Source organism: Culex pipiens, chromosome 3 (assembly GCF_016801865.2).
Source record: "Culex pipiens pallens isolate TS chromosome 3, TS_CPP_V2, whole genome shotgun sequence".
NCBI lineage: Eukaryota > Metazoa > Arthropoda > Insecta > Diptera > Culicidae > Culex > Culex pipiens.
The window spans coordinates 163,614,356-163,635,097 of record NC_068939.1 but is presented as its reverse complement, the minus strand read 5'-3'; the positions used below and the strand labels follow the sequence as shown (position 1 = coordinate 163,635,097).

Genomic DNA, 20,742 nt, shown 5'->3' with positions numbered 1-20,742 from the left:
ACAGCTCATTCAGCATGCTTTGAACTATGTCTGGCCCAAATATGAGCATCCTGGATAGGGTCTGGCATGAGTTATGGGACTTTGAGTGGAAATGATGAGATTTTTGAAAATTCGTCAAAGTCCCAGACGGTTTTTGGAAAAAGTTGTTCGGGGACCTAAAAAACACATTCACCAAAATTTCACAGCTCATTCAGCATGCTTTGAACTATGTCTGGCCCAAATATGAGCATCCTGGATAGGGTCTGGCATGAGTTATGGGACTTTGAGTGGAAATGATGAGATTTTTGAAAATTCGTCAAAGTCCCAGACGGTTTTTGGAAAAAGTTGTTCGGGGACCTAAAAAACACATTCACCAAAATTTCACAGCTCATTCAGCATGCTTTGAACTAGGTCTGGCCCAAATATGAGCATCCTGGATAGGGTCTGGCATGAGTTATGGGACTTTGAGTGGAAATGATGAGATTTTTGAAAATTCGTCAAAGTCCCAGACGGTTTTTGGAAAAAGTTGTTCGGGGACCTAAAAAACACATTCACCAAAATTTGACAGCTCATTCAGCATGCTTTGAACAAGGTCTGGCCCAAATATGAGCATCCTGGATAGGGTCTGGCATGAGTTATGGGACTTTGAGTGGAAATGATGAGATTTTTGAAAATTCGTCAAAGTCCCAGACGGTTTTTGGAAAAAGTTGTTCGGGGACCTAAAAAACACATTCACCAAAATTTGATAGCTCATTCAGCATGCTTTGAACTATGTCTGGCCCAAATATGAGCATCCTGGATAGGGTCTGGCATGAGTTATGGGACTTTGAGTGGAAATGATGAGATTTTTGAAAATTCGTCAAAGTCCCAGACGGTTTTTGGAAAAAGTTGTTCGGGGACCTAAAAAACACATTCACCAAAATTTCACAGCTCATTCAGGATGCTTTGAACTAGGTCTGGCCCAAATATGAGCATCCTGGATAGGGTCTGGCATGAGTTATGGGACTTTGAGTGGAAATGATGAGATTTTTGAAAATTCGTCAAAGTCCCAGACGGTTTTTGGAAAAAGTTGTTCGGGGACCTAAAAAACACATTCACCAAAATTTCACAGCTCATTCAGCATGCTTTGAACAAGGTCTGGCCCAAATATGAGCATCCTGGATAGGGTCTGGCATGAGTTATGGGACTTTGAGTGGAAATGATGAGATTTTTGAAAATTCGTCAAAGTCCCAGACGGTTTTTGGAAAAAGTTGTTCGGGGACCTAAAAAACACATTCACCAAAATTTGATAGATCATTCAGCATGCTTTGAACTATGTCTGGCCCAAATATGAGCATCCTGGATAGGGTCTGGCATGAGTTATGGGACTTTGAGTGGAAATGATGAGATTTTTGAAAATTCGTCAAAGTCCCAGACGGTTTTTGGAAAAAGTTGTTCGGGGACCTAAAAAACACATTCACCAAAATTTCACAGCTCATTCAGCATGCTTTGAACAAGGTCTGGCCCAAATATGAGCATCCTGGATAGGGTCTGGCATGAGTTATGGGACTTTGAGTGGAAATGATGAGATTTTTGAAAATTCGTCAAAGTCCCAGACGGTTTTTGGAAAAAGTTGTTCGGGGACCTAAAAAACACATTCACCAAAATTTCACAGCTCATTCAGCATGCTTTGAACAAGGTCTGGCCCAAATATGAGCATCCTGGATAGGGTCTGGCATGAGTTATGGGACTTTGAGTGGAAATGAATTTTCAAAAATCTCATCATTTCCACTCAAAGTCCCATAACTCATGCCAGACCCTATCCAGGATGCTCATATTTGGGCCAGACATAGTTCAAAGCATGCTGAATGATCTATCAAATTTTGGTGAATGTGTTTTTTAGGTCCCCGAACAACTTTTTCCAAAAACCGTCTGGGACTTTGACGAATTTTCAAAAATCTCATCATTTCCACTCAAAGTCCCATAACTCATGCCAGACCCTATCCAGGATGCTCATATTTGGGCCAGACCTTGTTCAAAGCATGCTGAATGAGCTGTGAAATTTTGGTGAATGTGTTTTTTAGGTCCCCGAACAACTTTTTCCAAAAACCGTCTGGGACTTTGACGAATTTTCAAAAATCTCATCATTTCTACTCAAAGTCCCATAACTTATGCCAGACCCTATCCAGGATGCTCATATTTGGGCCAGACCTTGTTCAAAGCATGCTGAATGAGCTGTGAAATTTTGGTGAATGTGTTTTTTAGGTCCCCGAACAACTTTTTCCAAAAACCGTCTGGGACTTTGACGAATTTTCAAAAATCTCATCATTTCCACTCAAAGTCCCATAACTCATGCCAGACCCTATCCAGGATGCTCATATTTGGGCCAGACATAGTTCAAAGCATGCTGAATGATCTATCAAATTTTGGTGAATGTGTTTTTTAGGTCCCCGAACAACTTTTTCCAAAAACCGTCTGGGACTTTGACGAATTTTCAAAAATCTCATCATTTCCACTCAAAGTCCCATAACTCATGCCAGACCCTATCCAGGATGCTCATATTTGGGCCAGACATAGTTCAAAGCATGCTGAATGATCTATCAAATTTTGGTGAATGTGTTTTTTAGGTCCCCGAACAACTTTTTCCAAAAACCGTCTGGGACTTTGACGAATTTTCAAAAATCTCATCATTTCCACTCAAAGTCCCATAACTCATGCCAGACCCTATCCAGGATGCTCATATTTGGGCCAGACCTTGTTCAAAGCATGCTGAATGAGCTGCCAAATTTTGGTGAATGTGTTTTTTAGGTCCCCGAACAACTTTTTCCAAAAACCGTCTGGGACTTTGCTGAATTTTCAAAAATCTCATCATTTCCACTCAAGGTCCCATAACTCATGCCAGACCCTATCCAGGATGCTCATATTTGGGCCAGACCTTGTTCAAAGCATGCTGAATGAGCTGTGAAATTTTGGTGAATGTGTTTTTTAGGTCCCCGAACAACTTTTTCCAAAAACCGTCTGGGACTTTGACGAATTTTCAAAAATCTCATCATTTCCACTCAAAGTCCCATAACTCATGCCAGACCCTATCCAGGATGCTCATATTTGGGCCAGACCTTGTTCAAAGCATGCTGAATGATCTATCAAATTTTGGTGAATGTGTTTTTTAGGTCCCCGAACAACTTTTTCCAAAAACCGTCTGGGACTTTGACGAATTTTCAAAAATCTCATCATTTCCACTCAAAGTCCCATAACTCATGCCAGACCCTATCCAGGATGCTCATATTTGGGCCAGACATAGTTCAAAGCATGCTGAATGAGCTGTGAAATTTTGGTGAATGTGTTTTTTAGGTCCCCGAACAACTTTTTCCAAAAACCGTCTGGGACTTTGACGAATTTTCAAAAATCTCATCATTTCCACTCAAAGTCCCATAACTCATGCCAGACCCTATCCAGGATGCTCATATTTGGGCCAGACATAGTTCAAAGCATGCTGAATGAGCTGTTAAATTTTGGTGAATGTGTTTTTTAGGTCCCCGAACAACTTTTTCCAAAAACCGTCTGGGACTTTGACGAATTTTCAAAAATCTCATCATTTCCACTCAAAGTCCCATAACTCATGCCAGACCCTATCCAGGATGCTCATATTTGGGCCAGACCTTGTTCAAAGCATGCTGAATGAGCTGTGAAATTTTGGTGAATGTGTTTTTTAGGTCCCCGAACAACTTTTTCCAAAAACCGTCTGGGACTTTGACGAATTTTCAAAAATCTCATCATTTCCACTCAAAGTCCCATAACTCATGCCAGACCCTATCCAGGATGCTCATATTTGGGCCAGACATAGTTCAAAGCATGCTGAATGAGCTATCAAATTTTGGTGAATGTGTTTTTCAGGTCCCCGAACAACTTTTTCCAAAAACCGTCTGGGACTTTGACGAATTTTCAAAAATCTCATCATTTCCACTCAAAGTCCCATAACTCATGCCAGACCCTATCCAGGATGCTCATATTTGGGCCAGACATAGTTCAAAGCATGCTGAATGAGCTGTCAAATTTTGGTGAATGTGTTTTTTAGGTCCCCGAACAACTTTTTCCAAAAACCGTCTGGGACTTTGACGAATTTTCAAAAATCTCATCATTTCCACTCAAAGTCCCATAACTCATGCCAGACCCTATCCAGGATGCTCATATTTGGGCCAGACATAGTTCAAAGCATGCTGAATGAGCTGTGAAATTTTGGTGAATGTGTTTTTAGGTCCCCGAACAACTTTTTCCAAAAACCGTCTGGGACTTTGACGAATTTTCAAAAATCTCATCATTTCCACTCAAAGTCCCATAACTCATGCCAGACCCTATCCAGGATGCTCATATTTGGGCCAGACATAGTTCAAAGCATGCTGAATGAGCTGTGAAATTTTGGTGAATGTGTTTTTTAGGTCCCCGAACAACTTTTTCCAAAAACCGTCTGGGACTTTGACGAATTTTCAAAAATCTCATCATTTCCACTCAAAGTCCCATAACTCATGCCAGACCCTATCCAGGATGCTCATATTTGGGCCAGACATAGTTCAAAGCATGCTGAATGAGCTGCCAAATTTTGGTGAATGTGTTTTTTAGGTCCCCGAACAACTTTTTCCAAAAACCGTCTGGGACTTTGACGAATTTTCAAAAATCTCATCATTTCCACTCAAAGTCCCATAACTCATGCCAGACCCTATCCAGGATGCTCATATTTGGGCCAGACATAGTTCAAAGCATGCTGAATGAGCTGTGAAATTTTGGTGAATGTGTTTTTTAGGTCCCCGAACAACTTTTTCCAAAAACCGTCTGGGACTTTGACGAATTTTCAAAAATCTCATCATTTCCACTCAAGGTCCCATAACTCATGCCAGACCCTATCCAGGATGCTCATATTTGGGCCAGACATAGTTCAAAGCATCCTGAATGAGCTGTAAAATTTTGGTGAATGTGTTTTTTAGGTCCCCGAACAACTTTTTCCAAAAACCGTCTGGGACTTTGACGAATTTTCAAAAATCTCATCATTTCCACTCAAAGTCCCATAACTCATGCCAGACCCTATCCAGGATGCTCATATTTGGGCCAGACATAGTTCAAAGCATGCTGAATGAGCTGTGAAATTTTGGTGAATGTGTTTTTTAGGTCCCCGAACAACTTTTTCCAAAAACCGTCTGGGACTTTGACGAATTTTCAAAAATCTCATCATTTCCACTCAAAGTCCCATAACTCATGCCAGACCCTATCCAGGATGCTCATATTTGGGCCAGACATAGTTCAAAGCATGCTGACTGAGCTGTAAATTTTGGTGAATGTGTTTTTTAGGTCCCCGAACAACTTTTTCCAAAAACCGTCTGGGACTTTGACGAATTTTCAAAAATCTCATCATTTCCACTCAAAGTCCCATAACTCATGCCAGACCCTATCCAGGATGCTCATATTTGGGCCAGACATAGTTCAAAGCATGCTGAATGAGCTATCAAATTTTGGTGAATGTGTTTTTCAGGTCCCCGAACAACTTTTTCCAAAAACCGTCTGGGACTTTGACGAATTTTCAAAAATCTCATCATTTCCACTCAAAGTCCCATAACTCATGCCAGACCCTATCCAGGATGCTCATATTTGGGCCAGACATAGTTCAAAGCATGCTGAATGAGCTGTTAAATTTTGGTGAATGTGTTTTTTAGGTCCCCGAACAACTTTTTCCAAAAACCGTCTGGGACTTTGACGAATTTTCAAAAATCTCATCATTTCCACTCAAAGTCCCATAACTCATGCCAGACCCTATCCAGGATGCTCATATTTGGGCCAGACATAGTTCAAAGCATGCTGAATGAGCTATCAAATTTTGGTGAATGTGTTTTTTAGGTCCCCGAACAACTTTTTCCAAAAACCGTCTGAGACTTTGACGAATTTTTAAAAATCTCATCATTTCCACTCAAAGTCCCATAACTCATGCCAGACCCTATCCAGGATGCTCATATTTGGGCCAGACATAGTTCAAAGCATGCTGAATGAGCTGTCAAATTTTGGTGAATGTGTTTTTTAGGTCCCCGAACAACTTTTTCCAAAAACCGTCTGGGACTTTGACGAATTTTCAAAAATCTCATCATTTCCACTCAAAGTCCCATAACTCATGCCAGACCCTATCCAGGATGCTCATATTTGGGCCAGACATAGTTCAAAGCATGCTGAATGAGCTATCAAATTTTGGTGAATGTGTTTTTCAGGTCCCCGAACAACTTTTTCCAAAAACCGTCTGGGACTTTGACGAATTTTCAAAAATCTCATCATTTCCACTCAAAGTCCCATAACTCATGCCAGACCCTATCCAGGATGCTCATATTTGGGCCAGACATAGTTCAAAGCATGCTGAATGAGCTATCAAATTTTGGTGAATGTGTTTTTTAGGTCCCCGAACAACTTTTTCCAAAAACCGTCTGAGACTTTGACGAATTTTCAAAAATCTCATCATTTCCACTCAAAGTCCCATAACTCATGCCAGACCCTATCCAGGATGCTCATATTTGGGCCAGACATAGTTCAAAGCATGCTGAATGAGCTGTTAAATTTTGGTGAATGTGTTTTTTAGGTCCCCGAACAACTTTTTCCAAAAACCGTCTGGGACTTTGACGAATTTTCAAAAATCTCATCATTTCCACTCAAAGTCCCATAACTCATGCCAGACCCTATCCAGGATGCTCATATTTGGGCCAGACATAGTTCAAAGCATGCTGAATGAGCTGTGAAATTTTGGTGAATGTGTTTTTTAGGTCCCCGAACAACTTTTTCCAAAAACCGTCTGGGACTTTGACGAATTTTCAAAAATCTCATCATTTCCACTCAAAGTCCCATAACTCATGCCAGACCCTATCCAGGATGCTCATATTTGGGCCAGACATAGTTCAAAGCATGCTGAATGAGCTATCAAATTTTGGTGAATGTGTTTTTCAGGTCCCCGAACAACTTTTTCCAAAAACCGTCTGGGACTTTGACGAATTTTCAAAAATCTCATCATTTCCACTCAAAGTCCCATAACTCATGCCAGACCCTATCCAGGATGCTCATATTTGGGCCAGACATAGTTCAAAGCATGCTGAATGAGCTGTTAAATTTTGGTGAATGTGTTTTTTAGGTCCCCGAACAACTTTTTCCAAAAACCGTCTGGGACTTTGACGAATTTTCAAAAATCTCATCATTTCCACTCAAAGTCCCATAACTCATGCCAGACCCTATCCAGGATGCTCATATTTGGGCCAGACATAGTTCAAAGCATGCTGAATGAGCTGTCAAATTTTGGTGAATGTGTTTTTAGGTCCCCGAACAACTTTTTCCAAAAACCGTCTGGGACTTTGACGAATTTTCAAAAATCTCATCATTTCCACTCAAAGTCCCATAACTCATGCCAGACCCTATCCAGGATGCTCATATTTGGGCCAGACATAGTTCAAAGCATGCTGAATGAGCTATCAAATTTTGGTGAATGTGTTTTTCAGGTCCCCGAACAACTTTTTCCAAAAACCGTCTGGGACTTTGACGAATTTTCAAAAATCTCATCATTTCCACTCAAAGTCCCATAACTCATGCCAGACCCTATCCAGGATGCTCATATTTGGGCCAGACATAGTTCAAAGCATGCTGAATGAGCTATCAAATTTTGGTGAATGTGTTTTTCAGGTCCCCGAACAACTTTTTCCAAAAACCGTCTGGGACTTTGACGAATTTTCAAAAATCTCATCATTTCCACTCAAAGTCCCATAACTCATGCCAGACCCTATCCAGGATGCTCATATTTGGGCCAGACATAGTTCAAAGCATGCTGAATGAGCTATCAAATTTTGGTGAATGTGTTTTTCAGGTCCCCGAACAACTTTTTCCAAAAACCGTCTGGGACTTTGACGAATTTTCAAAAATCTCATCATTTCCACTCAAAGTCCCATAACTCATGCCAGACCCTATCCAGGATGCTCATATTTGGGCCAGACATAGTTCAAAGCATGCTGAATGAGCTATCAAATTTTGGTGAATGTGTTTTTTAGGTCCCCGAACAACTTTTTCCAAAAACCGTCTGAGACTTTGACGAATTTTCAAAAATCTCATCATTTCCACTCAAAGTCCCATAACTCATGCCAGACCCTATCCAGGATGCTCATATTTGGGCCAGACATAGTTCAAAGCATGCTGAATGAGCTGTTAAATTTTGGTGAATGTGTTTTTTAGGTCCCCGAACAACTTTTTCCAAAAACCGTCTGGGACTTTGACGAATTTTCAAAAATCTCATCATTTCCACTCAAAGTCCCATAACTCATGCCAGACCCTATCCAGGATGCTCATATTTGGGCCAGACATAGTTCAAAGCATGCTGAATGAGCTGTTAAATTTTGGTGAATGTGTTTTTTAGGTCCCCGAACAACTTTTTCCAAAAACCGTCTGGGACTTTGACGAATTTTCAAAAATCTCATCATTTCCACTCAAAGTCCCATAACTCATGCCAGACCCTATCCAGGATGCTCATATTTGGGCCAGACATAGTTCAAAGCATGCTGAATGAGCTATCAAATTTTGGTGAATGTGTTTTTTAGGTCCCCGAACAACTTTTTCCAAAAACCGTCTGAGACTTTGACGAATTTTCAAAAATCTCATCATTTCCACTCAAAGTCCCATAACTCATGCCAGACCCTATCCAGGATGCTCATATTTGGGCCAGACATAGTTCAAAGCATGCTGAATGAGCTGTTAAATTTTGGTGAATGTGTTTTTTAGGTCCCCGAACAACTTTTTCCAAAAACCGTCTGGGACTTTGACGAATTTTCAAAAATCTCATCATTTCCACTCAAAGTCCCATAACTCATGCCAGACCCTATCCAGGATGCTCATATTTGGGCCAGACCTTGTTCAAAGCATGCTGAATGAGCTGTGAAATTTTGGTGAATGTGTTTTTTAGGTCCCCGAACAACTTTTTCCAAAAACCGTCTGGGACTTTGACGAATTTTCAAAAATCTCATCATTTCCACTCAAAGTCCCATAACTCATGCCAGACCCTATCCAGGATGCTCATATTTGGGCCAGACATAGTTCAAAGCATGCTGAATGAGCTATCAAATTTTGGTGAATGTGTTTTTTAGGTCCCCGAACAACTTTTTCCAAAAACCGTCTGAGACTTTGACGAATTTTCAAAAATCTCATCATTTCCACTCAAAGTCCCATAACTCATGCCAGACCCTATCCAGGATGCTCATATTTGGGCCAGACATAGTTCAAAGCATGCTGAATGAGCTATCAAATTTTGGTGAATGTGTTTTTTAGGTCCCCGAACAACTTTTTCCAAAAACCGTCTGAGACTTTGAAAAAATTTCAAAAATCTCATCATTTCCACTCAAAGTCCCATAACTCATGCCAGACCCTATCCAGGATGCTCATATTTGGGCCAGACATAGTTCAAAGCATGCTGAATGAGCTGTTAAATTTTGGTGAATGTGTTTTTTAGGTCCCCGAACAACTTTTTCCAAAAACCGTCTGGGACTTTGACGAATTTTCAAAAATCTCATCATTTCCACTCAAAGTCCCATAACTCATGCCAGACCCTATCCAGGATGCTCATATTTGGGCCAGACCTTGTTCAAAGCATGCTGAATGAGCTGTGAAATTTTGGTGAATGTGTTTTTTAGGTCCCCGAACAACTTTTTCCAAAAACCGTCTGGGACTTTGACGAATTTTCAAAAATCTCATCATTTCCACTCAAAGTCCCATAACTCATGCCAGACCCTATCCAGGATGCTCATATTTGGGCCAGACCTTGTTCAAAGCATGCTGAATGAGCTGTTAAATTTTGGTGAATGTGTTTTTTAGGTCCCCGAACAACTTTTTCCAAAAACCGTCTGGGACTTTGACGAATTTTCAAAAATCTCATCATTTCCACTCAAAGTCCCATAACTCATGCCAGACCCTATCCAGGATGCTCATATTTGGGCCAGACATAGTTCAAAGCATGCTGAATGAGCTGCCAAATTTTTGTGAATATGTTTTAGGTCCCCGAACACATTTTCCAACTTACCATTTCGAACTTTGAGGATTTTGAAAAATAGGGTTGTGTTCTCTACTTTAGGCCTTTAGTTGCTTATGACCGAAACAATATCTTGCTACAGAAAGCGCCTAAACCTCTAGTGCAAATGGATTCGGTTAGTTCAAAGCATGAAACCTTCTAAGCTTTTGTACTTCGGTTGAATAATTGAAGTTCCACAAACACAGCTTCCTGCTGGCACTTCAGGTTCACTTGTCCAATGGCTTCTTTCCGCAAACGTAAGGCCATGGCATCAGAATCAACGATCCACACTGAAATAAAAAAATAGTACCCAATTCCTTTATTCTAGGAATTTTGCCTCTTTTCCTTATTTAGTAATCGGGTTTTTTGGATTACTTAATAAGGAAAGGAGCCAAAATTCCTAGAATTTAGGAATTTGGTACTTTTATTTTTTTTCAGTGCAGCTCCTTTTTGAAAAATCCACGGAAAACCGCATCTCTCACTCCAAGCGTAAAACAGCGCAAAAGGTCCCGCGTGGACCAACCTACCGTGCGTCACAAATCCGGCCATCGATCGACGTGTCGTGTCCACCTAACAGCGTCCATTCACCAGCTGGTCCAGGTTCGATGGTAAGCTGGACACAAAGTCGAACATCGACAACAACAAATTCACCTGGTTTTATTCTAAAAAAATGCTCCTCTCTAAGCAAAGCTCCTCCACCAGAAGGAATTGTCCCCGCATTTCACACACCGAGTCACAACCACGTTGATTTTTATTCCGGATTTGGTGGCAAATTTAGCCCTACTTTAAGCGCCGAAAAGAAGAAAATAATCGGAAATGTTCTAGTTTTGTTGTTTTTGCACACAACGTACACCAAATGTGTAAGCAAACGTCAAATGACGTTTTGGTTTCAGCACAATGAACCACCCTAACACAGCATTAGTTCCAGATTTTTCCGCTAGGGGCGCTTTGGTCAAATCGGAGGGGGCTGGGGGCTCGATTCACGGAGGTGAAAGAGTACTGCAGCGGATTGGCCACGCAGACTGACAGAAAGGCAAAACAACTGTCAACAGCACGTGAAAAAGGAAAACATTGCGACGGGGGGATGGTCGGTGGTGAAAAGGCCTTTTTTTGAATCTGCGATTTTTTTGCTGAAAATTTCAAAAAAAAATCTTGCTTGCGCTAAAATAGTAGTTTATGCAACAAGTTGCAAAAAGAGGATTTTTTCAGCACGAGTCGTACATTTATCCAACGAGGTTCACCGAGTAGGATAAATACGACGAGTGCTGAAAAAATCAAGTTTTGCAACGAGTTCCATACAACATTTTTTGCAATTTCGAAAAACACCCACTGAGTGAAATTTTAAGTCAAATTTTCATGTATTTTGTCAATAAATCGTTTAAATCAAAAAAATGTTGAAAAGTGTTACTTTTCGAAACAAGTGCTGAAAAGTTCAACTTTTTAGCACCCATTTCAGTGCTGAAAAGTAGAACTTTTCAGCATTTATTTTGAAAAGTGTTGCTATTCGATTCTGTTATTTTTGGTACAGAAAAGTAGGCTATTTCGTCGTTCAAGAATGACAGGAAAAGTAAGTAGTTTCACGACGGAATTGCAAAAAAAAATTTTAATCATTCAAGCCTAGCACGGAAATCGGAAGGTACGAAAACCTACTACGCGGCTTTCTGGGTTTTATTGAAACAATAAAATAAAATTAGGTTTATTGGACCTTTAGAAAAACTCTAGAATGAAGGATTCAAGCAATAATTGGGTCCTAAAATGAAGCTTAAATTTGTGATGTTATTTTTCACAACGATAAAGCTTATTTTTCTGAGTACAATGTCCCATGGAACGACCGCAAAGGATTTAAAATGGATTTTTAATTCAATTTTTAAAAATTAACTTCACGGTCCTTCTTGACAGAAAAGGTCCTATTTCGATGCCAACATTTCAAAAAGCATCATGTACACACCATCCTTTTTGAGAAAAACGCATTTGAATGTTGAGCATCCATTTTCAATTCCCATTTTAATATAAAAGCAAAATAAGATGTTCTAATGATAACAAACGATGAAAAACGTTGCTTTTATTGATACTTGATCATTAGGGTGCGCCAAGAAAGCAAAAAGTTGAGCTAGGTCGGATAGGCGGGCAGAAAATCAAAGCTGTATATCTACAGATGCTCTCCTAAAAATTTCAGCCAATTTGGTTAAGAATTCGAGGTGCCCACTCAATTTAAAGTTTGTATTGGATTTTGGACCCGTTAGTATGGGGAAAACACAATTTTTTACATTTTATTGGCCTGAAAATTCAAAATTGAACCAAATAACTTTCTGGGCGAGCTGTTTATAGATTTTTATATGGGGAACAACTTTGTAGAACATCGCGAAACTATCTGAGCACATCTGGCTTAGTTATAAGTGGTTTAAGCTAAGTTGTTTTTTCAGGGTCCAACTCAGGTTTTAACTATAGCCTTTTTATCTGTATGGTAACTGTGATCAGAAAAAAATCGTCTGACAGGTGAAGGACTTTTGTTGACAACATTTTCATTGCGAATTTCAATGGAAGAAGAGTTGAGGTGAGAATTGAGTATTTTTCAAAGCTTTTCGGTAAACCTTGACCAGTTTTATATCTTTATAGGTCCTTCTGATATTCCGAGGAGGAATAGAAACGCCGTTTTGTGCAAATTTTAGTTTCTTTCCGTTGCGGATGCCATAGATGGATGCGGTTCATCAGCAGTAGTTCGACGGCGATGGAGGATATTTTCTATAACAGAATGCGATGGCCAACAGCTCCAATTAGGTGGATGATACTCATTAGGAGCTAATTAAAATGTTCAACACAAAAAAACAAAATAAAAGGGTGTAATTTCTATGGATTTCGGCAAGCTACCTTGGCACTAACACTTGCCCTAGGAAATCAGAGTCGTATTACCTCAAGTGACGGCGGATTACGTAGATCAAATAAATAAACCAAATTATTGGGAATATTAAGGGATGGGCTTTATTATAGACAATCAAAGAGAAACCGGAATTTAAGACTACGACTTGCAGGTGGCAGCTTGACACTTCAACGCCGCGCACGTTATATCGACTAGTGCTATAGGGTAGCAAAGGCGGCCATTGAAACCCGGGCCGACATGAGCGATAGCGCAAACTAACCAGCTATTACATAGGTTTGTGTCAAAACTATCAGTGTTTTCCTTCGCTTTCGATGTCTCACTTGATCGGTCATGTGGTCCGCTGTAACGGTCGTTCCGAGGAGGGTCTCTTTTTCGTTCTGAGCCTTAGCCCGAGAAAAGCGTTTCTTAGCGGGATATGGATCCTCAGATCCAGAGAGATTTCCTCCGTCTTCTGATGGCTTACTCAAAAAAAAAAACTTTTCTCTTGCACTCAACTTTCTCGCAAACACCGAGATTGAAATGGCAGGTTTACGGTCATCTCCTTAGTCCTTAGCAAAGTCAAAGAATTTCCAGGTGTACAATTCTCATATGTTAGCGGTTGTGATCAAAAGGCTTTCTAAAATAAAACATCCGTACGATTCACAATTTTCTGGCGATTGGTTGTTGCCAGAATTGAGCATTTTGAACCTAGGAAATTTTCCGTTCAAATAAAGCTTTTCATTTGCTTGAAGCAAGTCCTTCCTCTAGAAAATATTTCTTCAAAAAAAATATTTATTTTAAACTTTGGATTTAATAACAAAACTTGATTTCACAAAACTTCTTGCTGTTAAACCGCATGTACAACACGGCCTCTTGGACCTCGGTCTGTTGGTCCATCTTTTTGGTCAGCGTGCAGATTCCGCCTCTGAACGATGAAGTTACCATCACGACCACATTCGGTGTTCACATGCTGGACAGCTAAAAACTTTTTCGATCGTAACACCGGAAGGACCTATAAAGATATAAAACTGGTCAAGGTTTACGAAAAAGCTTTGAAAAATACTTAATTCTCACCTCAACTCTTCTTCCATTGAAATTCGCAATGAAAATGTTGTCAACAAAAGTCCTTCACCTGTCAGACGATTTTTTTCTGATCACAGTTACCATACAGATAAAAAGGCTATAGTTAAAACCTGAGTTGGACCCTGGAAAAACAACTTAGCTTAAACCACTTATAACTAAGCCAGATGTGCTCAGATCGTTTCGCGATGTTCTACAAAGTTGTTCCCCATATAAAAATCTATAAACAGCTCGCCCAGAAAGTTATTTGGTTCAATTTTGAATTTTCAGGCCAATAAAATGTAAAAAATGGTGTTTTCCCCATACTAACGGGTCCAAAATCCAATACAAACTTTAAATTGAGTGGGCACCTCGAATTCTTAACCAAATTGGCTGAAATTTTTAGGAGAGCATCTGTAGATATACAGCTTTGATTTTCTGCCCGCCTATCCGACCTAGCTCAACTTTTTGCTTTCTTGGCGCACCCTATTGATCATCCAAATTCAATAGAACATTATTTCCGTAATTTTATTTGAGAAAAACAAACATAACTTCTTTTGAAATCACCAACGTCTATATCACCCTGCTGTCATTGAGGGGGACGCTTTGTTATGATTCGTTTTTCTTCGCCGAATGTACATGGCGCTTTTTTCATGATGCTTTTTTTTTCGTCACGAGGTTCATGTAGTCTTTTGATTTTGTTTATGTTACTTTATTTAAAATCATGATTAAACAGACTTTACTGAAGTAACTTTTGCTCATTTTTGGTGGAGAGGTAGCTCATTAGGAGTACTTTCAGTACATGATGCCTTTTGAAATATTACCGTCGAATTCGCACATTCAAACAAATCATGTTTGTTTTTTTGATTTCAAGAAATTTTAAAATTTCAATCTCAATAAAAAAAATGAAATTCTAAAAAATTGAGCGTATTGCAAACTTTATACTCGGCTTTCTGGGTTTTATTGAAACAAAAAAAAATAAAATTAGGTTTATTGGACCTTTAGAAAAACTCTACAATGAAGGATTCAAGCAATAATTGAGGTATTTAAGTCACTCAAAAAAATTAAAAATATAATGAATTCAGAAAAATTCAAAAAAAAAATGAAATTTTCTAGAAGCACAATATCAAGAAATTCCAGAAATAATGTTAGGTTTGCCGAGGTGGAAATTAAATTTTTATTGAAATTTATCCACCTAGATGCAATGAAAGCGTTTTTCATTTGTAAAGTTTATACAAATCATTCAAAGCGAGTATTAAATTGGCTCAAGTTAATCTATTATTATTTTTCTTAAAATTTGCCCCCTCGTTTTTCACCAGTCAAATAAAATTTCATAGAATTTTTATTTTTCAAATAAATACTTCTGTAGATATTGTACGCGTGATTGTACGCCAAGGGGAAACTAATCTTACCATAAGAAAATAATAAATCAAATTTGTGTAAAAACAACTTTATTAAAGGTATCAGTAAACAATATCAAAAATGTATGCTTTTTGGAAAAAAAATATTTAAGTTATTCAATCCTTCAGCACCATTTTGTACATTTCTTTGCCCTTAACGCCCAGTCCGGTCACTTTGAACAGCGCTCCGGCCGGAGCGTCCTGGTTGTTGGTGTGCGCCGTGGTCACGTAAAGTTCGTCCAGTTGCGGCCCACCAAACGAGGCCGATGTCACCTGTTTCGCCGGAATGGGAATCTCCTGAACGAGCTGCTTCGTTCTGAAAAGAGTTGATTTTTGCTCGATCGTGATTTTAAGGATTTTTCTAAGCAAACTCACTTCGGGTTAATCTTCAGCAGTTTCGAGCCTCCCCACGTGGCCACGTACAGATTCCCCTCGGCGTCGCTCGTCATTCCGTCGCACACGAATCCCGGGTTCTTGCCGTCAACCCGGATGTCGTACAGTACGGTTTCATTCTGCAGGTTGCCGTCCTCGTCCACATCGAACTCCTTCACGTCCAGAGCGGCCGAGTCGATGTAGTAAAACTTGCCCGTCTGCTCGTCCCACGTGAGTCCGTTCGAAACGCTGATATCGCGCTTCTGCTCGTAAAACTCTCCCCCAACCTTGCCCTCAAAGCGATAGAACTTGCCCTCCTTCTGGTCAAAGATATCGCCGAGCGTCTCCAGCCGCATCGTTCCGGCGTACAGACGGCCCTGCGGGTCGACCTTGCCATCGTTGAAGCGCACGTGCTTCTGCGACTCGCCCAGATCGCCGGCGGTTTTCACAAAGGTGGCCTTCTCCGTGCGACCGTCCCAGCTGACCAGCGACAGGGTGTTTCGCGTTCCGAGCACGAACTGGTCCGACTTGTTGCGGACTTGAATGATCATCGAGATGTCCGAGAGGCCGTCTGGAAGGTCGCAATTTAAAAATTTTAAAAACCAAACTTGAAAAATTTAAGCTTATTTTAGTACCGATTGTAGCACGGTAGGTTTTGTTCTCCGCACGATCGTACCGCAGGATAGCGGAACCCATAATGTCAACGTAGTACAGGCTCTGGGTGTCCGCGTCCCACGTGGGACCCTCGCCGAGCACGGCCAGAGGGCCAGGAAGCTGTTCGACCTTAAGATCAGCCATCTAGGGGGAAAAAATGTCGCTCATTTATTGATTCTGTCAAAATAATTAGACCTTAGTCAACAAGGCTACTTTTTATATTAAATTTAAATTATATTTTTATTTAAAAAATTGTGTTTGTACAAGGTAGAATATAGTTGTATTCAAGGTTATATTGGCGAGGACTACAAATCGCTATCAAGTTTACACTCGGAAATTTTTTTTGTGCGTCATTCATGCGTAGTTTGATAGAGAAGCTATCATACAATGCAGCCAAACCTTGAGGACCATTTCAGCAGAATTTCTTTCCTATGGGTGTACGATTAATTGTAAAGTAAGCTTATTGCTCGACTATAAAATACAGTTTAGTAATCTAGCTCTTTTAACATTTTTTTAGAAATTGTCTACCCCTTTAAAAAAAATGTAAAAATGGTGAATTCGTGCTTTCCATTTCATTAGGGCACAAAACTTTTGTAAACAAGAGTGTAGCCCTCTCACACCTTATGCAAACTGTCATTTGAGTGAAAGGGATACACTATTGTTTACAAAAGTTTTGTGCCCTTTTGAAATGTTAGGCTCCAATTATGCGGTCTGCAGTTTATTATACAGTCCAGACTCAATTATCTGAAACTGCGATTATCGAATAATAATTAAAAATCATTCTTTGGTTTTCATTCTGTACTTTAGCAACTGAGGTGTTTATTTATTTTTACTTATTTTGTAATTCAGTTTTTTTTTAAATTAAAGGTTCTTCGAAAATCCGATCCGCGGCTTTTAAACAGCTTTTTCCTTCAATATTTTTACCAGCTATGAAGCTGGATTTGCTGGAAAACAAAATCCATCCAAATATTAAAAAAAAAAATATTTTTGAATTTTAGTATTTATGTATTTTGAAACATTTTTTTGTACTGATTTGTGGAACAATCCACAGGTCAAGTCCAATATTTTTTATTCTTATCAAATAATTTTAGCACAAACAATTGTATCAGTTTATCAAAATGATTGGAGCGAGCAGTCTCATCATAACCGGCAGTCGCGTAGGGGAGAGTGGGGAGACTTGATCCCCTTTTTTTGTATCTCACATAACTCTGTCAATTTCCCACAAAACTATGAACTTTTTGCATGAATTGAAAGCTTAAACATTCAACTATGTTTGGCTGATAAGGGTATTTCATCAGATGAACTCTTCGAATCATGCCAAACGTTTTTAAAAAATATTTTAGACCGGCATTTTCAAAATGTTGGGGGTAATTTGATCACCCTTTCAACATTTTGAAGAAATCTTAAGCAAAATGGTTCTTATTCATCCAAACTTTTAATTTTCTATAAGTTACAGCAATTTCACATTAAACCTGTACGTTTGTGTTCAAAATATAACTAGTTTAGCATGCAAAATATTTAAAAACTTAAAATTTTCTTTTTTAGACCAAAATTGAGCATGTTTACAAAAGCTGGTAATTTTTGTTTACAAAGCTTTTGAAAAATGGTTCAAACTGCAAAAAGTTCTGTACAACTATACTAGAGGAAACTTTGTACGAAAACCCAGCCCAATTATTTAATCTTGAAGCTGATTCGAGTGACTGTAAAAATGCAGGGATCAAGTCTCCCTAAACGCACTTTTTTAAACAATTGATTGTAAAAATAGTATGACGATAAATTTAACGTCAAATGCGTAAGGGTTTTGTAGTTGATATGTTTATCAAACAATTCATGTATAAAAAATATTTTTTTGAGTAATTTTTGAGTGTTTTCTATACTTATCAAAACAAAGAAAAAAGATCTCTTGGAAGTTTTTTGCAGCACTTTTTAGAAAAATGTGTGTAACTCAATCTGAACATTTTTTTTTCTTTGTTTTCTACAATGAGTTTTAGTCAATTTCGCACAACTTTCTAGAACAAAGCTAATTGTTTTACCCACATGCTGACGAGATACAGGCTTGGGATCAAGTGTCCCCGGGGATCAAGTCTCCCCAATCTACATCAACAACGTTTGTAGGTTATTTAAAATGTTCCAATTATTCAATTACTTTTCCTCTCTCTGCATGCACTCATACACTTGCCAGTTATTTTCTCATTAATGTTCAAACTGACCTCGATAACGATGCACTTTTCTACCTGTTGTTAAACAATTATCTCAGTTCAAAGTGAACCTTATCTTCAAAAGATAGAAAACACAGTGCAATTGAAATAACACAAAACGAAACGAGACAAGCTCAACCTACACTTAAATTCACCGCCACGGTCAGCAGACACGATACGACTAATATCAGCATCGTCGTTTTTTTCGTGACTTCCACTGTTTCAGCTCCAAAGAGAAGACCGCGTGACTCTCACCGAATACGACGATGATTAATAGCACCAACACTGGCAAAACGTTGCACCGTTTTGAACAGCACAAATTTAAAACAAAGCTGTTAGTCGATGCGACTTGGTAGCCGGCTACAGCTAGACTGATCAGCATGCGTCCGATCGATCGATCGTCTAGTCAATGGATGCAGCAGTAGATCTGGTAAAGATCAGCTTGTGACCTTGGCCGTGTTGTGGTGGTGGCAATGCATACAGGTTCAGCGAGTTCATGCGATGTCTGCAGATCGTGTGGTGTAATTAGTAGAACGGAAGAGAATGGACTGATTAAGCTAGATGGGTATTGAGTTGTAACTTTTTATTCGAATCAATCTTTCAGTACAAATTTGGGTGATCCTCTACCTTTAACACCCAAACCAGTCACTCTGAATAGCGCACCCGATCCCGGAGGCTGCTTATGATCAAGTCCCTCGATCTTTGAACTGCTGTACATGTTCGTCGCGGCAGTCGTTACAAACAGTTCGTCTAGCTGAGGTCCTCCAAACGCTACCGAAGTTATTTGCGGCACCGGAAGCCAAATTTCCTTCACAGTTCTCGCAGCTTTCACGTCGATCTTCAAGACGCGCGATCCACACCAGCAAGCCACGTACAGATTCCCATCCAAATCGCTGGTCATCCCGTCCCCAACGTATCCAGGATTGCGTCCACCTTGAACGCTAAAATCGATCAACACCCGCTCATCAGCCAAATTTCCCTCCCCGTCCACGTTGAACTCCTTCACGTCCAGTGCGCTGGAATCAACATAGTAAAACTTCCCCCCGGACGCATCCCACGTGATTCCGTTGGAAATGGCGATGCCATGCTTCTGCTCGTAAAACGATCCACCGATCCGACCCTCAAACCGGTACAGCGTACCCTTGGCTTGCCGGAACACGTCGCCAAGTTCTTCGCGCAGCATTGTTCCCGCGTACAGGCGACCTCGCTGGTCAACTTTTCCGTCGTTGAACCGCACGGAGCGTTGACCTAAAGCGGCGACTTTCTGCACGAACGTGCCCTTTGCCGATCGACCATCCCAGTTGATCAGCGAAAGGGAATCTCCAGTTCCCAGAATAAATTGATCGGGACGTTCTTCAACCAGGAAGATGAAGGAAATTGGTGGTGGAAGATGATCTGTTGAAGGAATCAAATAAATCCTAAAGTTCTTCAAATAAACCCCTCAAAAGCCGCACCAATGGTAGCGCTGAACGTTTTCCCCTGCTGATAATCATACCGGTGAATCGCTCCTTCGTGGATGTCCACGTAGTACAAACTTTGCGTCCCTTCGTCCCAGATTGGACCTTCGCCCAGCTGACTGATGGGGCTGCTGGCCAGTGCTTCTACCGTGTAGTCAGTGCTTTGCATGGTGATGATCGCAACTGGGCTTGAATGTGTATTGATCGCTTAATATATAGCAGCAGTTCTCGTTATCTGGTCCGGTTATTTTTTGTTATTATTATTTGTATTCAAAGAAGCAAATGTTATCACCTCAATGTAAATTTTATAAATATTTGACTAAACATGATTCGCTGCACATGTTTTTTTTTTTATGAAACATACAATTACAATACCGGTTAAAGTGGGTCAATAACACAGTCACGAAAATCTGCCAAAGCTGGTCATGCAATAATCCTGCTATCCAGCCAAGGCGATCTAAAATTCTAGCAGAGTTCTAATAAAGTGGATATTCTAACAGCAAATAAGCTTTATCGTTGTAAACAATAATATTACCAATTTAGGCTTAATTTTCGGACCCAATTACATCAAGACATCATAAATATTTTTGAGCATTTTTTGAGTCATATTTATGGCCACAGACCCAAATTTTGTGAAAAATAAAAATTTCGTGAAATTCGTGAATTCGGATAATCCAGAATCTGTATTAAATCTGTATAAAATAAAATTTATTTTTTTTCAAATCCATAA

General features: G+C 39.8%; 2 protein-coding genes across 3 annotated transcripts; both read right to left on the bottom strand.

The window, feature by feature from the left end:
• Positions 1 to 15,434: 15,434 nt before the first annotated feature.
• LOC120429900 (regucalcin-like) lies at positions 15,435 to 18,933 on the bottom strand. 2 transcript variants are annotated; one of them, XM_039594994.2, is made up of 4 exons: positions 18,699 to 18,933; positions 16,339 to 16,501; positions 15,707 to 16,274; positions 15,435 to 15,647 (listed from the first exon to the last, which is right to left on the bottom strand). In XM_039594994.2, exons 1-4 carry the CDS (start codon positions 18,747 to 18,749, stop codon positions 15,449 to 15,451), a joined length of 981 nt encoding a protein of 326 aa, XP_039450928.1. In that variant the 5' UTR covers positions 18,750 to 18,933; the 3' UTR covers positions 15,435 to 15,448. The 2 variants fall into 2 exon arrangements, with proteins under 2 accessions (XP_039450928.1, XP_052566491.1); XM_052710531.1 differs by lacking the exon at positions 18,699 to 18,933 and adding an exon at positions 18,568 to 18,586.
• A 186-nt stretch (positions 18,934 to 19,119) lies between these two features.
• On the bottom strand, positions 19,120 to 20,191 carry LOC120429901 (regucalcin-like). The gene is made up of 2 exons (XM_039594995.1): positions 20,010 to 20,191; positions 19,120 to 19,950 (listed from the first exon to the last, which is right to left on the bottom strand). The coding sequence occupies exons 1-2, from the start codon at positions 20,179 to 20,181 to the stop codon at positions 19,148 to 19,150; spliced, it is 975 nt and encodes a 324-aa protein (XP_039450929.1). The 5' UTR covers positions 20,182 to 20,191; the 3' UTR covers positions 19,120 to 19,147.
• Between the last annotated feature and the right edge of the window lie 551 nt (positions 20,192 to 20,742).